General features: G+C 38.3%; 1 protein-coding gene and 1 long non-coding RNA gene across 2 annotated transcripts in view; one reads left to right on the top strand and one right to left on the bottom strand.

The window, feature by feature from the left end:
* Positions 1-18,509, top strand: part of ankrd11 (ankyrin repeat domain 11) — a 226,450-nt gene extending 207,941 nt beyond the window's left edge. The window contains 3 exon segments of the mRNA XM_038806475.1: positions 2,235-2,378; positions 11,576-11,671; positions 12,634-18,509. Coding sequence (XP_038662403.1) covers positions 2,235-2,378; positions 11,576-11,671; positions 12,634-12,819 — 426 coding nt within the window. The 3' untranslated portion in view covers positions 12,820-18,509.
* LOC119971226 overlaps positions 13,450-19,683 on the bottom strand; it is a 41,100-nt gene continuing 34,866 nt past the window's right edge. Inside the window, exon 2 of the long non-coding RNA XR_005461783.1 lies at positions 13,450-13,594. This is a non-coding gene — a long non-coding RNA (uncharacterized LOC119971226). The remainder of the gene's footprint in view (positions 13,595-19,683) is intronic.

Below are 19,683 nucleotides of genomic sequence, written 5' to 3'. Positions count from 1 at the left end.
CCCTGTCCACCAGGAACAGACTTTCCATGCTCGACAAACCCTGACTCACCAAGGCCCGTCAGCTACTCGCACCTGGTTTAGCCCGCCAGTTAAGACGGTTTTCCAGGGTGTGGCCGTTGTTGCATGCAAACAGCTAATTGGAGCCTCAGGTGAGATCGAGTGTCAGGTGGGGTCCAGTGCAGACGATCTGCTCTTAGAAGAGCACAATGTGATCCTCTAATAGAGGTACTGGCCCCATACACCCACCCACCCTTTTCCATACACATGCTATTTTAATAACACTATCACAACACTTTCCATCACTTTGAATGAAAGCAGACCGATGGGAGGGTGGAGCTAGTGTAAATTTGCTAGATTGAATTCTCCTTGGTTTTTGCGAACAGGACATTGGTTAGGACTCCGGTATGAGAATCCCAACAAGTTGTAAGACTAGGGGAAGACTACTTAACCACAGGAGTGATAACATTCACCAATAGGTTTATATTAAAATATTTTTAAAATTTAAACACATTCAATCATAGTAGCACAATAATAGCTTTCCAATTAAGTTTAAAACAGTTCTTCAATAAAGGGAAAAAACCTAACTCCCTATCTATACCTGCCACTCTATATTCCAATGAAGCAACCTAATACAGCTCAAATATCACTTATAAATAAATAAATTTAACCATCCAGGTTGCTTGCTTCTCTGTGCAGACATTTGGAGAGACCCCCGTTCAGGATCAACCTGAAAACCCTTCTTGTCAGACTCCAATCCGTTGACATTTAGTATTTTTTCATATAATGCCGTCAGCCATTTCTTGATTTCGTCTAGTGAATCAAATTGGCTGAAGACTGGTATCTGTTTTAGGGACCTAAGGAGGAGGCCAAGATGGATCATCCATTTGGGCACTTTTGGCTGAATATGGTTGCATATTCTTCAGCCTTGTTTTTTTTTTGCACTGATGAACTAAACTCCCCATCGTTGAGGATGGTGATCTTTGTGGTATCTTCTCCATTAGTTATTTGTTTAATTGTTCATCACTATTGATGACTGCCATGTGGCAGGATTGATGTGATCTTTTAGTTCTGAAAGTCCTTGGCTCCATCACAAGCTGTTCCAGCTATTTAACATGCATATATCCTGTGTAGCTTCCAGGTTGGTTTTCCATTTTTTTTAGGTACGCCTGGGGCTGCTCCTGCACTCCTCAGAGTTGGAGCTAATCCCCCAGTTTGATGGTAGTGGTCTGCAATCGAAACTGACACTTCAGTCATTACTGAGGGAGTACTGCACTGTTGGAGGTGTCATCTTATGAATGAAATATTAAACTGCCTTTGAGAATCCCATGACACTACTTTAAGAACAGGGAAATTTGCCCTGGCCAATATACAGTCAACATCACCAAGCAAATCAATTGATATTCATAATCTTTGCTATTTATGGGGCGTTGCTGTCACGTTTGGCTGCAGAAGGTCGGAGCGAAAATGTTGCAGGTTTGTTCTCTCCTCTATTGCTCCTGCCTTCCTCTCTCTGCCTTTTTTTGGGGAAAATTCCTTTTCTGTATTTGCTTTACACAGGCTGCCTGAGTGATATATGCATTTTATTTCATTTTTAGCAGATTGGCTGGTTTAGCACAGTGGGCTAAACAGCTGGCTTGTAATGCAGAACAAGGCTACAATACGGGTTCAATTCCCGTACCGGCCTCCCCGAACAGGTGCCAGAATGTGGCGACTGGGGGCTTTTCACAGTAACTTCATTGAAGCCTGACAAAAAGCGATTATTATTTTTTTTTTATTCAAGTGGAAGATTTTAATGGTAGGAAATAGAACAGTATTTCATTTCAGGCATAGAGTGCTGGCATCAAAGTTCTTCAGGTAGCTGAGATGGTTAGATTGCCATGTTAAGAGCCTTACCCTCTGCCACATCAGCATACCTTACTCTAAAGTTAAGTGTCTTCCTACAGAGTTTGAAGTTGGAACCTCTCTGTAGGTGAGAACTATACACATTTGCTAAATTTGACCACTGAACTGTCTGTCAAAGGAAACTTCATGTCATCTTCCATTTAACAATTTAAATCACTTGCTCTAGGATGGTCAAGAGAAGAAAAAAATCAATACAGTTCACCTCCAGAAAAAAAATCATTGTAGCTAGAAGATTTAGTTTAATTAAGAACAAGGTGTTATTTTATAGATTGTTCTTTTAAGATATTTTCTGTTTTAAGCATTGAGTATATATAATTCTTTTCAATTATTAGGAGAAGCTGGTAGTTTCATGTGAACAGGAAATTCTACGAGTGCACTGTCGGGCAGCAAGGACAATAGCAAACCAAGCAGTACCATTCAGTGCCTGCACAATGTTGCTTGACTCTGAGGTTTACAACATGCCATTGGAAAATCAGGTCAGTGCAAAAATATTTAGTATGCGTCTCCAAAACATCTAGTTTCCATTTTGAGATGTGTTTTGTATATTGAAATGCTATTGTGGTTTTTAAAACGATATGTCCTAGAACATAGAACAGTACAGCACAGAACAGGCCCTCCGGCCCTCGATGTTGTGCCGAGCAATGATCACCCTACTCAAACCCACGTAGCCACCCAATACCCGTAACCCAACAACCCCCCCCACCTTAACCTTACTTTTTAGGACACTACGGGCAATTTAGCATGGCCAATCCACCTAACCCGCACATCTTTGGACTGTGGGAGGAAACCGGAGCACCCGGAGAAAACCCATGCGCACACGGGAAGGACGTGCAAACTCCGCACAGACAGTGACCCAGCCGGGAACCGAACCTGGGACCCTGGAGCTGTGAAGCATTTACGCTAACCACAATGCTACCGTGCTGCCCATATGATCCCATATGTCCTGTTGTGTGATTGTAGAGTTTTAAATGATGAAATGATGCTTTGACTTTTTCGTATCCTTTTTACGACACCTGCAACGCTGTCTGTGGTTGATTTCATTAAAATTAATAGAAATCTGAAATTGATGAAGGATATTTCTAAATATTACCTATATATCAGAAAAGAACGGTCTCTATCCCACAGAAGGAAATGGGCGAGACACTAAAAACCTTTAAGAACTTTGTTCCTTCCACAGGAATTTTATCAGGTAATCTATTCAATTACCTTGAATAAAAGGCTACTCAGTTTTTTATTTTTGTCCACTTACAGCAGAAAAGATTGGTAGTTTGCTCCATTGTGATTCATGTATTTTATCAATGCTTGCTTAAATGGCTCAAACAATGCTTTTGCAATATTGTTCATTTTGTTTTCTATTTTTAAAAAATGCCAGAAGTACAGGCCATCACAGTTATGAGAAGCAATTTGCGTTTTAAAAAGTCAAAAGTAGTCATTAAAATAAATGGTCCAACTACAAAGTCATTTATTTGTGCATGCGTGGAACTGTGGCACTAACCTTGCCAGTAACCTTGCCAGTAATACAATGTATAATGGGTTCCCTGATGATATTGGCAGTGACTGATTAAAACAACTTAAATAGAAGTATTAATCTATGTAATTAAAAAGTCTTCTATCTGGTTTGTGTTAGTAACGCATAGAGGTTTTGTTGAACTGCTAAATTCAAATGTGAAAAATGTACATTACTTTGTATATCACACCTTATGCATAACAAAGCAAATTAATGTTACCAAAAACAAAACCGTACTGATTGCTTGAGATGTTCCTGAGTAGGCAGGAAAGATGCCAGTGAACAATAAATAGAAGAACAAGCAATTAAATTTCCAAAATATTTAATTTGTCCTTCTGCTTTGTTAGGATACCATATGAAGTGACAAATGGCACTAAAAATAAGCAATCTGACATAAAAACCTTAAATAATCTCAAACATTAAAAACTTATGAAATGAAACTTTATTCAGGTAACCATAACATTTTCTATGTCCTGCAGAATGACCTCGGGACCCTGAGGTTTCAGATTTGTTTCCTCTTTATAATTCTCTTTTAGCAACTGGGCCTTCACTGCCAATGTTTTTCAAATTTCTGAATGGCATCAATACCACAAGATATTCCAGTTTTTGTTGCTTAATGTTTTGTTTCCCAGAGACCCGTTTCTGCTCCTATCACAGAGGGACCGTCTTGTTTGCTTCACTTATCTTGATTGTCTGTCAACTGGAAGCCCTGCTGCACTGCAGGCCTCCCTCAAGTTCGCACAGTCTGGTTTTTGCCGAAGAAACCCTGCTCTTTTGTCTTCTGATTTTACTCCTGCATCCATGAACAATTCCATAAAGATCCCTTTGTAAATGCTAATAATTCTTCAAAATGTCTGTTCATGTCAGTGATGATCTATGTACCTGGACCTCCACTGTTTCTAGATTTTCACCATTTAGTGATCCTGTTCTATCCATTTTTGTCTAAAGCGGATGATGTCATAAACCTATATTGCCACAGTTTCCCCTGTAAGCTTGATCTTTTAACATCAATTGCAGCACACTATTTGCAATGCTGCCTCCCTTCATGTATTCCTCATTGAGATATGGGACTTTATGTACGTATTAATAAATACGGTGAATAATTGTGGCCCCAAAACAGATCCTACTGGGGTTCTACATGTTACATCCATAGAATCCCTACAATAGAAGAAGGCCATTTGGCTTATCAAGTCTGCACTGACCCTCTGAAAGAGAATCCTACCTAGTCCTACTTCCCTACTTTATCCCCCTATCCCCACCTAACCTGTACATCTTGTACACTGAGGGGCAATTCAGTATGGTCAATCCATCTAACTTGCACATCTTTGGACTTTGGAGGAAATCCGAGTTCCCAGAGGAAACCCACAGAGGCTCGCAAGGCTAGAATTGAATCCGGGTCCCTGGTGCTGTGAGGCAGCAGTGCTAATCACTGTGCCACTTGCCAGTGAGAGTACCTACCTATTCTCCCTACTGTCTTCTACTCCTCAGCCAATTTCTTAACTAGGTAACTAATTTGCCTTCAATTCCATGGTCTTCAACCTTGGCTAACAGTCTTTTATGTGGGGCTTTATCAGGTGCCTTCTGGCAGTCCATTTAGATAATATCCTTCTCTGACGCTCAATATGATCATGGCCTCAAATCCACTTGACTGCCTGCCCCTCCCTAAACCCTTTAACTCCATTGTGAATTAAAAACGACGTAACTTAGCCTTGAAGATATTCATTGGCACAGCCTTCCCTACTCAGAGGAAGAGAATTCCGAACTCTTAACAGTCTTCCGAGGAAAACACTCCTCTTCAATCTTGTAAGGGTCCTTCCTGTTTATTTCCTCTTTATTCCCTTATTTCCCTTTTCTTTTGTTTTTGACGTTACATTTTTGATTCACGGATGATTAATGGACATCTGCCTTTAAGGCAAGGGGCCTGTGTCTTTAATTCAAGCAGGAGAAAGCAGAAGTCTGTGCTGGTAATTTACTTGGCTGGTGGCCAATGAATTGGACCAAAAAGGCTGTGCTCTGCTCAGTAACAGATGGTGATTGGAACCGATCCCACGAGAATGTTTTCAGAGTGAGATTTTAGGTTTGGTTTTGGTTTGACTCCTGGCTGCCCCAAGGAAGGTTCTGCTGTCCCCCTATCCGTTTTTCTCCAGAAAGGTTGTGTTTCTGAACTAGCAGAGAACCTGGATGAATCTATTTAAAGGAGAACCATTGCAGGCTGTGCAGGCAAAGTCCATGCTCTGCTACTTCTCTCCAGAAAAGTTGAGGTGAGCTGACCATCTCTCTCCAGAGGTCCTTCCGCATATTCTAAACTACAGAAGCCTGAACAGAAATCAGAAACTGGAAGCAAGGTTTGATGAAACATAAACTCTGCCTCTCCAGTAAAGTTGAGTACGGTATTTTAAAACTGCAGGAAAGACCAGTGCAGGCTACAAAGACTGTAATCTACAAGCTTACTGCGAGGAATGCTTACAAGAACCACCATCTGAAGCAAAGACTCTTTTCTCTTTCACTTTTTTTTACCCCTAGAGGGTGGACGACAAGTTAAATTGGGAGTTAGGTTAGGCAATAGTTAACCAACTGTATCTGCTACATATTTCATTATAGTTCTTGTTATAAATAAAGTAATTGTGTTTAAACTTACAAACCTGGTGACTAACTATTGAACAGCCAAGGGCCAAAGTCTTTGGGTATTTTTATAAGAAGTCAAGTCACTTGTGGGGCTGGAATTGACTGTGCACTTGCCCAGGGTGTTGTAACAATTTCTATCTTAAATAGGATACCCCTTATTTTTAAACTGTGCCCTCTCGTCCTAGATTCCGACATGAGGAAACATCCTCTCAACATCTCTCGTTTCAAGCCCCTCAGAATCTTTTATGTTTCAGTAGATCACCTTTCATTCTTATCTCCAATGTGTATAGGCTCAACCTTCCCTCATGAGACAATCCCTTATCCCACGAATCAGCCTATTGAGCCTTCTCTGAACTGCTTCTAATGTAAGTGTATTCCCTTGAGTCAGATCGCCAAAATTAAACACCAATACTCTAGGTATGGTCTGCCTAATCCCTTGTACAGTTGTAGCAAGACTTCCCACCTTTTCTCCTCCGTTCCCCTTGCAATCCCGGCGAACATTTGCCCTCCTTATTACTTGCTGTACCTGCATGCTGAATTTATGATTCATAAGAACATAAGAACTAGGAGCAGGAGTAGGCCATCTGGCCCCTCGAGCCTGCTCCGCCATGGCTGATCTTTTGTGGACTCAGCTCCACTTTCTGGCCCGAACACCATAACCCTTAATCCCATTATTCTTCAAAAAACTATCTATCTTTACCTTAAAAACATGTAATGAAGGAGCCTCAACTGCTTCACTGGGAAAGGAATTCCATAGATTCACAACCCTTTGGGTGAAGAAGTTCCTCCTAAACTCAGTCCTAAATCTACTTCCCCTTATTTTGAGGCTATGTCCCCTAGTTCTGCTTTCACACGCCAGTGGAAACAACCTGCCCGCATCTATCCTATCTATTCCCTTCATAATTTTAAATGTTTCTATAAGATCCCCCTCATCCTTCTAAATTCCAATGAGTACAGTCCCAGTCTACTCAACCTCTCCTCATAATCCAACCCCTTCAGCTCTGGGGGTAACCTAGTGAATCTCCTCTGCACACCCTCCAGTGCCAGTATGTCCTTTCTCAAGTAAGGAGACCAAAACTGAACACAATACTCCAGGTGTGGCCTCACTAACACCTTATACAATTGCAACATAACCTCCCTAGTCTTAAACTCCATCCCTCTAGCAATGAAGGACAAAATTCCATTTGCCGCCTTAATCACCTGTTGCACCTGTAAACCAACTTTCTGTGACTCATGCACTAGCACACCCAGGTGTCTCTGCACAGCGGCACGCTTTAATATTTTATAGTTTAAATAATAATCCCGTTTGCTGTTATTCCTACCAAAATGGATAACCTCACATTTGTCAACATTGTATTCCATCTGCCAGACCCTAGCCCATTCACTTAACCTATCCAAATCCCTCTGCAGATTTCCAGTATCCTCTGCACTTTTCGCTTTACCACTCATCTTAGTGTCATCTGCAAACTTGGACACATTGCCCTTGGTCCCCAACTCCAAATCATCTATGTAAATTGTGAACAATTGTAGGCCCAACACTGATCCCTGAGGGACACCACTAGCTACTGATTGCCAACCAGAGAAACACCCATTAATCCTCACTCTTTGCTTTCTATTAATTAACCAATTCATGGGCATTCAGGTCCCTCTACTGTCACATTCTGCAGTATTTCTCCATTTAAATAATCTGCTTTTCTATTATTCCTGTGAACCTCATATGTTCACACATTATTGTGGCATCTGCAACTTTTTTGTCCACTGAGAGCCTTTATATCCTCCACAATGTGCTTTCCTACTTATCTTCATATTGTCAGCAAATTATGCTACAATACAGTCACTTCATTCCGGTCATTAGATCGTAAAGGTATAAGGATACACTGAAGACCTTTCCAGAATCTCGTGAATTTTAGACGGTTTTTAAAATTCACTTGTGGGATTTGGGTGTTGTTGACTCGGCCCTCATTTATTTCCCATCCCTAATTGCCCTTCAGAAGGTAGTGGTGAGCTGCTGCCTTGAACTGCTACAATCCCTGTGGTGCAGGTACACAGTTAAGGAGGAAATTCCAGGATTTTGACCCAGTGACAGTGAAGGAACAGCAATATATTTCCAAGTCAGGATGGTGAGTGACTTGGAGGAGCATCCAGGTGGTGGTGTTCCCATATATCTGCTGTTCTTGTCCATCTGGATGTTCACAGTCATGGGTTTGGAAGGTGTAACCTAAGGAACCTTGGTGAGTTCCTGCAGTGCATCTTGTATATGGTACACACAGCTGCCACTTTGTGTCAGTGGTTCAGGGAGTGCGTTTTTGTGGAAGGGGTGCCAATCAAGCGAGCTGCTTTGTCCTGGATGCTGTCATGTTTCTTGAATGTTGTTGGAGGCAAGTGGAGAGTTTGCCATCATACCCCTGACTGCCTTGCAGATGGTGGACAGGCTTTAGGGTGTTGGGAGGTGAGTTATTCACTGCAGGATTCCTAGCCTCTGACCTGCTCTTCCAACCAATGCATCCAATATCTCAGCAGCCATTTCTTTTAAGATCCTAGAATGCAGACCATATGGTCCAGGGTATTTAAGTCCCATTAGTATTCCCACAATTTTTCTTTGAGAGTGATACTGATTATTTCATATCCTTCCCTATCTTTAGCCTCTTGATTTTCACCAACTATAAGACATGGGAGCATAATTCAGCCATGGCTGATATTTTGCTAATCCCTACTTGCCTGCCTTCTCCCCATAACCCGATCCCGTTATTCTTCGGAAACTTTGGTGATCTCTACAATGGAGATGGATGCAAAATATTTGTTCAAAGCCCCTGCTCTACCTCATTTCCCATTATTAATTCCCTACTCTGTTATAGATTTGTAGAAACGCTGTCTGTTTTTATATTTCTTGCTAGTTTTCTCTGCTAGTCCAATTTCTCCCTCGTTATTCTATGGGCATTGTCAATCTTCCGTGCCATTATTTTCTTGTTATTTTTCTTGAATTAATTTTTGTGAATCCCCATGCCTGGCGTACTGACTGCTTTGCCAGGATGTATATATTGACAATGTAATCAAATTATTCAACATGTCAATCACCCTTTTCTTGCTTTCATTGATAATATCACCATTATCAATTTTCTGGAGGCCCACACTAATGTAATTGTGTGAAGGTATTTTTGTGTTGATTTTGATTATGTTTGCAGGTTTCTTTACACACTTTGTTGCTGTTACTATCCGACCACACTTTGTTCTTTGCTCCTTCCCCATTTGCTTGGATATGACAGCTGTGGCTCAATGACTGGCAGTCTCACCACGAGTTGAAAAGTTGTGGGTTCAAGTGCTGCTCCAGGACTTGAGCTTAACGATCTCAGGCGACACTACAGTGCAGGAATGAGGGAGTGTTGCACTGTAGGACACTTCTGTCTTTCAGGTGTGATGTTAAACTGTAGTCCTTTCAGCGTTCTCGGGTAGACTTAAAAGATCACGTGGCACTATTTTAAAGAGGAGCAGTGAAGTTACACCAGTGTCCTGGTCAATATTTATCCTTCAATCAACATTGCAAAGCTGAATATGCTGGTCATTATCACATTGCTGTTTGGGAGAATTTGCTATGTATATTTTGGCTGCAGTACTTACGAATTAAAAAAGTATCAACACATCACTGTCTATAAAACACTTTGGATATTTGGAAATGAATAAATGAAAGTTTTTTTTGTGTGCTCTTTCTTTCATTTTGGTAATTTCTTACTTATTTAGCCATCGTGGCTATTTTTTTTTCTGCAAGTAGTGTTCTTTCCCCCATCGTGATATAAACTGGTTCTGTGTTACACTTTTCTCACACTTCTCACTTATCATTTGTCGTTTTACTCATTAACAGATTTTCCCTGTTCACTGGAGTCTGTCTCATTGCATTAAGGCAGCCTTGCATAAATCTAGAATTGTGGTTGGTTCAAGTTTTGTGCTTTCAAACACAATGTTGAACTCATCGTATTATGATTGCAATTAGTTAAATGTTCATGGACTATTCAGCTGTTAACTAAATCTGATTCGTTACTCATTTAAAAGTTATATGCTGCCTTGTTGGCTCAATGAGGGAAAGGATAATGGTGAAAGATAAACGGTAATAGGACAAGCGGAGAAAAGGGTTTTGAGGAAGTGCATGAGCAATAATAAATCATTACCAGCATCTCCTATCTGGAAAGGAATTAGAACAATGGGTATGATCTGAAATTGTTGAACTTGGTGTTACAATTGGAAGGCTATAAAGTACCTAATGGAAAGATGTGCTGCTGTTTGATCTTGTAACAGAATAATGTAGAAGTTGAGGTCAGAGTGGGGTAGAGAATTTAAATTTCCAAACTTTTTTCAGTTACTTAGTTCACATATTTATTAATGACTGCACAGTGTTCAGTGCCATTTGAAACGCTTGATATTGAAGAGTCCACGTCTCACACTTAACAAGATCTGGGCAACATTCAGGCTTGGGCAGATAAGTGGAAAGTAACTTTTGTGCCACAAGTCTCAGGCAATGACCATCTCCAACAAGAGATAATCTTCCTTGATGTACAATGGCATTACACTGCCTGCAGGTTTCCCTTTAAGCCACATGCATCCTGATTTAGAACTATTCCTTCACTGTCACTGTAACCAAGTCAAAAGTTTGATCTCTAATAGTACATGGACTGTCATGTTTAGAAGGTGACTCACATTCACCTTGTGGAGGGTAACTCAGGATGGTCTTCTCAGTGATGCTGAGACATTTTGAAAGCATAAAGAATGTGTATAATTTACAGCATAGAAATGGCTCCTTCAGCACAATAGGTCTAGGTCAGTGTTTATGCTTCATACATACCTTTTACTTTGTCTTCCCTTATCAACGTACCCTTCGGTTCCTTTCTTCCCTATGTCTGGTATGGCATTCCCTTAAATGCAATGCATTTGCACTACCACTTTGAGTTGCAATCCATTTTAGTGCTCAAGGTTTTTCCTATTTTATTTTTCTTTCTTTCGTCCTATCTGTATAAACTGCACACACTCGCGTGCACTCACGCATACTCACAAGGTCACACAGTTACCATTGCCTAATGGACAGAATATCAAATACCTTTTGTTACAGTAACTTATTACATTAACAATATCTTGCCATATATTTGCCTTTTATTAGTAGCTGTTACATTGCTTTTGTATATCCATGCTATTTATTGAATAAACCACAAGATTTGTAAACTATTGCTTATTTATTGGTCATTCAAGATTTCACCTTAATATTAAATTGCAACTGGTGACTTTGCTTTAGCCATAAATTTGGGTATCCAGGTTGAATGTTCTGCACTTAGCAACAGTGTTGACAACCAATATGTTGATCAGAGCCCCCCAGTCCATAAGCTTCTGTCGCCAGAAGTTACCCCAGACTACATTTCTGATCTTGGTGATTTTAACTGGAGCAATTGACAAGTTTGTTCAACTGAATATTGACTACTGAATTTCTCATTGTTTATTTGGTCAGTTTTACATTTTCAACTGTTGATATGTTGACACTGGTCATTTTGTTTTGTTTAATAGGGGGATGAAAATAAGACATCAGTGAGGGATCGGTTTAATGCTCGGCAATTTATTTCATGGCTACAGGATGTAGATGATAAATATGATAGAATGAAGGTAACTTTTATTCTGTCTGATATAATTTTAGAAATAACTGAAATGGTATCTCCAATACTAGAATATTGAAGTCTCGACTTGGCTATCTGATTTCAAATACTGATTTCCACGGATAATTTTACTTTTGTCATCTCAGTTATTGACCAAATAACTGGTTCTAATCTAAAAGTGTTCTTTTAAAGGGAATGATAGAGGCATTAAAGCTGCCTACCCAATTGGGGGGCAAAATTTCACGCAAATTAATGCAAAAGTAAAACACTATCTGGGTTTTTTAAGTAAGAAGTCTTCCAACACCAGGTTAAAGTCCAACATGTTTGTTTCAAACACTAGCTTTCGGAGCACTGCTCCTTCCTCGGGTGAATCCTGAGTTCACAAAGGGTTGTGAATCTATGGAATTCCTTGCCCAGTGAAGCAGTTGAGGCTCCTTCATTAAATGTTTTTAAGGTAAAGATAGATAGTTTTAAAGAAAAAAGGGATTAAGGGTTATGGTGTTCGGGCCGGAAAGTGGAGCTGAGTCCCCAAAAGATCAGCCATGATCTCATTGAATGGCGGAGCAGGCTCGAGGGGCCAGATGGCCTACTCCTGCTCCTAGTTCTTATACCTCCTTGCAGCTGGCAGAGGCAGGTAGAGTAATTTAGGAATCTGAATAGACCTACCCCCTCTCCATCCCATTTCGAGCCAAAAATATAAAACCCAACAAGTCTAAAATATGTTGGAAGAAAGCTGAAAGCATTATATTTTTCCTTGGAGAGTTAATATTCTCCTTCTAAAGAAATTATTGGAAACAAAAACTCTTGAGCCATTGAATAATGGATCCAAATTACAAACAGACTTATTGCTGCCTATTATAACCAAAATTCTATTTTAAAATGAGAGAAATAGGGTGAAAGTGAATTTCATGTTGTAGAAGATGATTTGTTTACCAATTTCTTTAAATAATATTCTTTACCTTTTCTTGGCAGACTTGTTTATTAATGCGACAACAGCATGAGGCAGCTGCACTGAATGCAGTCCAACGAATGGAATGGCAGCTAAAAGTGCAGGAGCTTGACCCAGCCGGACACAAGTCCCTATGTGTCAGCGAGGTCCCTTCCTTCTATGTGCCAATGGTTGATGTGAATGATGACTTTATGCTTCTGCCAGCATGACAGTGTTTAACATGTGGTTGAGAACCATTTGTTGCACAAAGTGGGATACTTCCCAAAGGAACATTAGTTCAAGTTTTTTTTTCTTTAAAATCCTTAAGTGCTGCTTGCTAATGATTCCCTGTTTCATGAGGAGGAAGCATCATTTAAACTATATTGCACTTTTCACAGATTTTAGATATCACTTCTGCAGGAAAGAAGGATGTCAAGACAGGTCAGTGGTTCAGATGTAAAGAAACTTAAGCAATTACAGCCTGCACACTAAACGGGAAAGTAGCAAGCCAAAAGTTGGATACTCATGTTGAAGTGCAGAACAGTAGGACACAGCATGATGTGCTTGCTGGCATACCAGTGATCTTGATCACATACTTTTTCGCAGGACAAATGCAATGACCGTTTGGTAATATACGTTGAAGATTATAGTAATTTCAGCCTTACTATTCAGAGATGTGGGGAAAAGGAGTAGCAGTTTTGCATATCTCTGTTTAATACAGACAGGTTGGGTAGCTGATTAAATTTGCACCAAAATGTGGTTATATTTAAACTTCATTTATCCAAGTTGAGGTAAGAAGTCAGAAAGAAAGGCGTTTTCCGTGCATTCTGAATTAAGTTATAGATTTAAAAACATAGAGCTTGCAGTCATAATCATTTTATTTCAAAAAGGAAAGTGTTGCCTCCTCAGCCATCTAATAACTTCCAATTAATTCCTTTGCGTGCACTCAAGTCCAAAATTGGCCGTGTGACACAAGCTCTGCTGTTGACTGCAATTCCGTTACTCCTGTGAAGAAACATAACTCTAGGTAAGAAGCCCTGTTGAAGAAGCAATTTTATGGCAAGGCCACTGAGTATGCTTTATTTCTTCTCCACACCTACCATCCCATTTTAATTCTTGGGCATTCATTGCTTCTCTTAACTAGCAGAGAGCATCACTTGACACTACAGAGCCAATACTAAACAGTTTAAAAAATATATCCCTTAAATGCTGTACAGTTTTTATATACATTAACCAGTGTACTATGATGGCAATGGCTGCCTTTTAGATAATTTATTTTGCCACACATTACTGCACAGTTGTAAATAACTTCCCATAATGTAATATCACCTTTCAGAGCTAAGTGTAAAAAAGAAAAATTCCTCGGTATGTACAGTTTTTTTTAGTTGGCACTTTCATTTCAGTTTGGAAAATGGGCCAAAAATTTTGAAATGCTCATTGTTTTACTGCTAAACATTTGGAAAGTCACATCTTTGCAATGGAATAGCTTTGTGTTGTGTCTGCAACAAAGTTCATTTAGTTACTCAAAGATTTTACACTAAGTTGCTAGTGTGGAGTCGCCCCTTCAACTTTATTATGAAACTGTGTAGTTTCTTTGCTAGATGTTTACATGTTTACATAAAGGTAAAACTACTGCACAGTAACTTTCAAAAAGCACTGATTCTAATTCAACAGTTAAAATTAGATTGAAGACAAATGCCACATTAGTCACCCAGTGTAAAATGCGAATCAGTATTTTGCCTTTGTGAGGTATATGCATACCCAGTAACGTTACACTATTTGTATTTTTATTTAATACAATTTAAGCAACAGAGTTTGAGTAATCAGGAAGATGTCCATACTTGCTAGAATATTATGTCCAGAACTAAGGAACATTATGCTTTTATTAAATACGTTTTATTAATCTACAGCAATATCACAATGAAGGTGCACTATTTCAAATATTTAGTTCCTGTGTACAAAACCCTTCATGAAGAAAGATAACCATTCTTGAAAGATATAGTGCGTCTCTTTGTTTGCTTGCATTTTCTGGATTTCAAATATTTGACACATCTTAGAACATCTTTAAAAAAAAACAAATTTCCTCACATTATTGAATTTCAGGGGAGACGAGATCTGGGCAAGTGACTTGTCACTCAGATCTCACAAACCTGCATTTTTAACAGCCTGTAAGCTAATGTGAAATTATAGTTCCCAGGCCCAACATTTTGACTGCACATACAAGTACAAACTGGTTTTTAAAAAAGCAAATTCAAGACTGCGGTGCAAAGGCACTTTGCAATGCAGAAAGTGGTCAATACCAGGAATGGTCTTGAATTGCATAGTGGAGGCAAAAATCTCTGAATATTCCTCTTGAGGAGAATAATACAAATGGCTTCCTTCATCTGTACTTGTCTGTGATCTATTAAATGTATCGATCTGCAGGATTTGACAAAGGATATTGTGTTGTATCAAATCACTTTCCCTATTTATAGATTTGTAATGGACTTTATAATAATTTTTCTAACCCCACTGAGTCCAAACATGAATGCTTGTTAGCTGCATTGTGAGCCACCGTATGTTGGTTTTGTTTTACAATGAAGCCGAACAATTTAAGATTAAAGTTAAAAGGGGGAAATCATGTATCCAATATGGAGTTTGAAAAATAGCCCAATGTTGTTCACCTCAAGTACTCAACAACTGTGTAATGTAGAACAACAACCAGCTGTTGTCTGTTCTCTCCCCCAATAAATTTGCCGCTGCTGCAACTGTTATCCAGTAGCGGCTGGCTTTTTTACTAGTGGCATTTTAAGAATCGTAATCTTAGTTTTTAATTAGGTGAGCTAACATTATAATCAGTGAGTTCATGTTGACTTTTTAAATTGCTGCAGATGTGTACTTAACACACCAGTTATTCTCAAATATTTAAATCAAAACATCATACATTTTTTTAAATCAATGAAAATTATGAAGATTTCTAGACCTGTTAATTATATTAACTTATTCAGAACAAAATAGTGAAAGATAGATAATTGCAACACTGTTATCTATTGTATTTCATTAGTATTTGTAAATCACCGCAGTTTATCTTCCTATCCAATTGCGTAGCAGATGCAGACCTTAAGATGCCCACATCATGGCAATGTGCAGAACTAGTGAATGTTTTCTTGACAAAGATCTTTACATAATGGAAATACTGAGATGTGGTTTATGCTGTGCAAGCTGACTTTTTGGTAGTACCTAAATCCAACCTTTTTAGGTTTACTAAGGGCATTATCTTATTTCTTAATTAAAATAGAACTATTATGTATTTTGAACTACCTGATTACTATGATGGCTCATTGGTAATATTAAATTGTTTTTTTCTGAGCGTACATACATATGCAGAATGTCCTTCAGTTAGTGCCTGGAAATAACTGAAATTTTATCTGTATAATTATTGAGTAGAAAAATGAATACAAAAGCTCAGCAAAAGAAATATTTCTGATTGTTTACACTAACCTCTGAGTGTCCGATTCCTATTCTGTACTGTATTTTGATTAGTTGTACTTTTTTCTTTTTGGAGAGTAAATGTATTGTAAATCAGGCATATGTTATACTCTGTAATGTTAGCAGTTGAACTGCGTGCATTGTGTACCACTTTTAGCAACTGGATTTCTTGAGCGTAGGGCTCAAACAGTACAGCATACACATCCATATTTAAATACTGACAGACTGGCAATTTACTAAAATATCTCTAACAATGAGATACAGTGCACTGAGTTAAGTGTTTGCTAAACTTCAGTTAATTTTTGAACTGTGACATTTCCTTAATTTCTGAGGCTTTCTCCTCCCCTCGCGCACCCAGAAAATCCACCTGTTTGAATGTAAAATCTCCTTTTTGTAGACCAGCCAACAGGTTATTCTAGAACATATAACATTATCTAGAACGGGTGGTTTAATATTGCCATATTCAGTTTGGTACTGCCCCTTTTCCAAATTCTTTTCCCTTTTTAGGAGTTAAGTCGGTCAATGTTTTCATCCTAAGTCTATCTGGGGCAGTTTATTGTGCCTCAAATATAACTATTTTCTTTGCGCCATGTCCGTTACATGCTGCTAATTCTTTAAGATTCCATTCTCTCTGGCTTAGTGTTGAAAAAAGTTACATGAACCTTTTGAGTTGATTCCAGCAATAGCTATTTGCACAACCAGCGTAAGCTGCAACATAACATATGATGGTCCACCATTTCTGTGCTGCTTTAATGTCCCTTCCTTCATCTATACAAACTGACTTTTTTTATACCTGTTTCCCCCTCCCTGTCTCTATCTAACTGAAGTGTACTGTATTCATTTTCTGTATTATTTAACAATTCTGGCATTGTCATTGGTCTATGACTTATCTAGCATCAGATATTGCATGTAATGTCACATTGCTTGTATGGAATGTATAACGTCACTATCACAATATATCGTTGGGCACGGAATGAGAATGATACTAGATAACAATGAGTGATGACAATTGGAACATTCCATGCTAATTAAAAAATTGTTTGAGCCCTACTTTATCTTTAAAAATAATATCGTTCATAAAGCATGGGAAATTGTTCCTAGCAGAGATGTGCAAAAAGCGTGTATTTCATGACATGGTCACTTCGTTTTGAATTATGGGGTTCTGTCAGGGACTGCCCTTCGTCTTTTCCCAATGCAAAATGCGATATTTGTAAGCATCCTTCCAATTTTTTTTTTTAATAATGCTACAATTCAAAATATAATTTTATGATATTACCAGGACATGCCTAATTGTATTTTCTTTATTTACCACCTTAATTTTGCCTAAAATTATTAGCTTGCCCCCTTCATGATGCATTCTGTAACCTTCAGTGAAAATCAATGTCTTATCTGGCATTTTGAATTAATGCTGAGTTGCAATTTAAAGAAAAGACATGTATTTACATGCTTTTCTGTTTTATTGCGGAATTTTTCATTCTCATAAATTTTCATTGATTGCTGAATTTTTCATCATTCACAAGATATAACAGGAAGAACTGGGGTGAAAATAATTTGTGTTAGTCTTTTTTCATCTCTCCATGGTGCACTTTGACCACTTCTGAGGTTAAATGAATCACAATAGAATAAGTTGTTTTTGAATCTTCCATAACACAACTCCATGGTAATATTGCAAAACTGCCAATATTTTATCTATGAACAGCTGACTTATATTTTGTACATTTGTGGATTACAGTCATGTCTGTATCTTTTAAAACTAGTTTTGCAACCGGCTAATATCTGTAAGATGTTAACATCAGTTGCTGAAGATGGCTAAACAGCTATAAAATATTTTCTTAAAAAAAAATATTGAATATTCTGATTCTTTGTTTAGTTTCTCAAAGATGGGACTTCACCTCATGCTTAAAGAACACTACTGGTGTACTGGGAATTTTTTTTAAGCCCAGCACTCACCCAGTTATCACTCGCCACAATTACCCAGGCTAAAATTTTAAGGTGACCAAGAATGATAGCCCAAAAGATTTTGCACACCTCTAGTTAATAGGACAATTAACTTTTTTCTTTATTTTGACACCTGTGGTATATGGATTGAAGTCTCCGATGTGTAAATGTTCTTGCATCTGGATGAGACATTGTACATAGCTGTAAATAACACACAGGTTCACAATCTCCTTTGTAATAGTCAACTGTGTAGAATGTGTTTTTTCAAAAAAAAAAGAGTGGCAAACATGCCATTGGTTATGTAACGATGTAATTTTTTTGTACAATGTAGGTTAATTGTGTACATATCGTTTGGCAGTACGCCGCTGCAGTACTGTCACTGGCTGTATGAGTTCCTGCAAAACAAATGTTATTTTCTACAGTTGCATGTACAGAGAGAAGAGAGATGCTGTTGTCCCTCAAAAATTATGTTCGTAAATAAATGAAAATAAATCATTTGGTGTTGGTTTTGTAACTAGTGAAGTGCATCGCCTGTTTGGTTTAACCAGTGCCATTTTTGAAGAAATAATTCAAAATAATTGAACCTAATCTTTAGTTTCCAATCTATAAGTTTTTACATCCATTATAAATCTGAAAATATTGCTTGGTGGGCTCCACTATTAAGTTACTTTTTTTAACTTGCTGGTACACGGCACATAGCATTTTTTTTAAAGCAGCCTCACATGTGATCTATGCTTAAAGTTGGAAGTTAAAATTCATGGATTTAGATTCATTTTATTGATATTGTTGTAATTTTCCTGATAAAATGTAATGTTGAAAAATGATCACTACTTGAGGTATCCTTAAAAAATGATTTCTCTTGGCAGTATTAACATTATAAGTAATGCGCGTTGGCATAGGTAGAGAAAATCTGAACATCATATGTGGTTTAAAAGGTATCATTGGGTAGCACTTGTTGCTTTTTGCTGATGATACAAATGTCAGTTTTGCTAAGAGATGGATTCTTTGTAAAAGCATTGTCAGGAGTGAATTTTTTCTGCACTACAGAAAACTGGTTGAAGGTTTTTCAAAGGAAGGTGCAGATTTTTCTCCTTTAAAATTATACATTGTTAGGACATGGATCGTAGATTTCACATCCTGTAATCAAATTTGTAGTAAGCGTAACTGGTGTGGAGAAAGAGTAATTTAACTTTTCTCTCTTTGTGAAGTGAGCACTGCAACATTTATTGCCTATTTTTTATTGTGAAGTTGAGATTTGTTTCTGGAAGCATTGTAGTCTTCACACCGCGGGTTCTTCTGCAATGAATATTTCACAGTAGGAAATTCCCAAATTTGACCAGTTGGCAATGAAGAAATGAGAACAGGAGACAGTGACAGCATTTAAGGTTACCGAGGTGGGTGACTTGTTTGTAATTATAAACGACAGGATATTTTTAAAGAGTAAATTACACATTAACTCGGCTGTTAATATATAATTATTTCCAGTACTTTCTCACCTGCACAATGTTGCACATTTCTGAGATTTTTCCTTTGGCATTGTGACATTCCTGTTATTATATTTGCATTGTTTTCCTAAAATTGTAGCTCAAGATTTGTGCTTCAGAGGCCTAATGCCATAAAAGTAGAATAATGCATAATACACAATCGCCTTCAAACCCCTTATATTTTCCAGGCTGGGTCTGGGCAGA

This window comes from Scyliorhinus canicula, chromosome 9 (genome assembly GCF_902713615.1).
Source record: "Scyliorhinus canicula chromosome 9, sScyCan1.1, whole genome shotgun sequence".
In the NCBI taxonomy this organism is placed as follows: Eukaryota; Metazoa; Chordata; class Chondrichthyes; order Carcharhiniformes; family Scyliorhinidae; genus Scyliorhinus; species Scyliorhinus canicula.
Note: the sequence above shows the minus strand (reverse complement) of the source record. Positions and strands in the feature narration are given on the sequence as shown.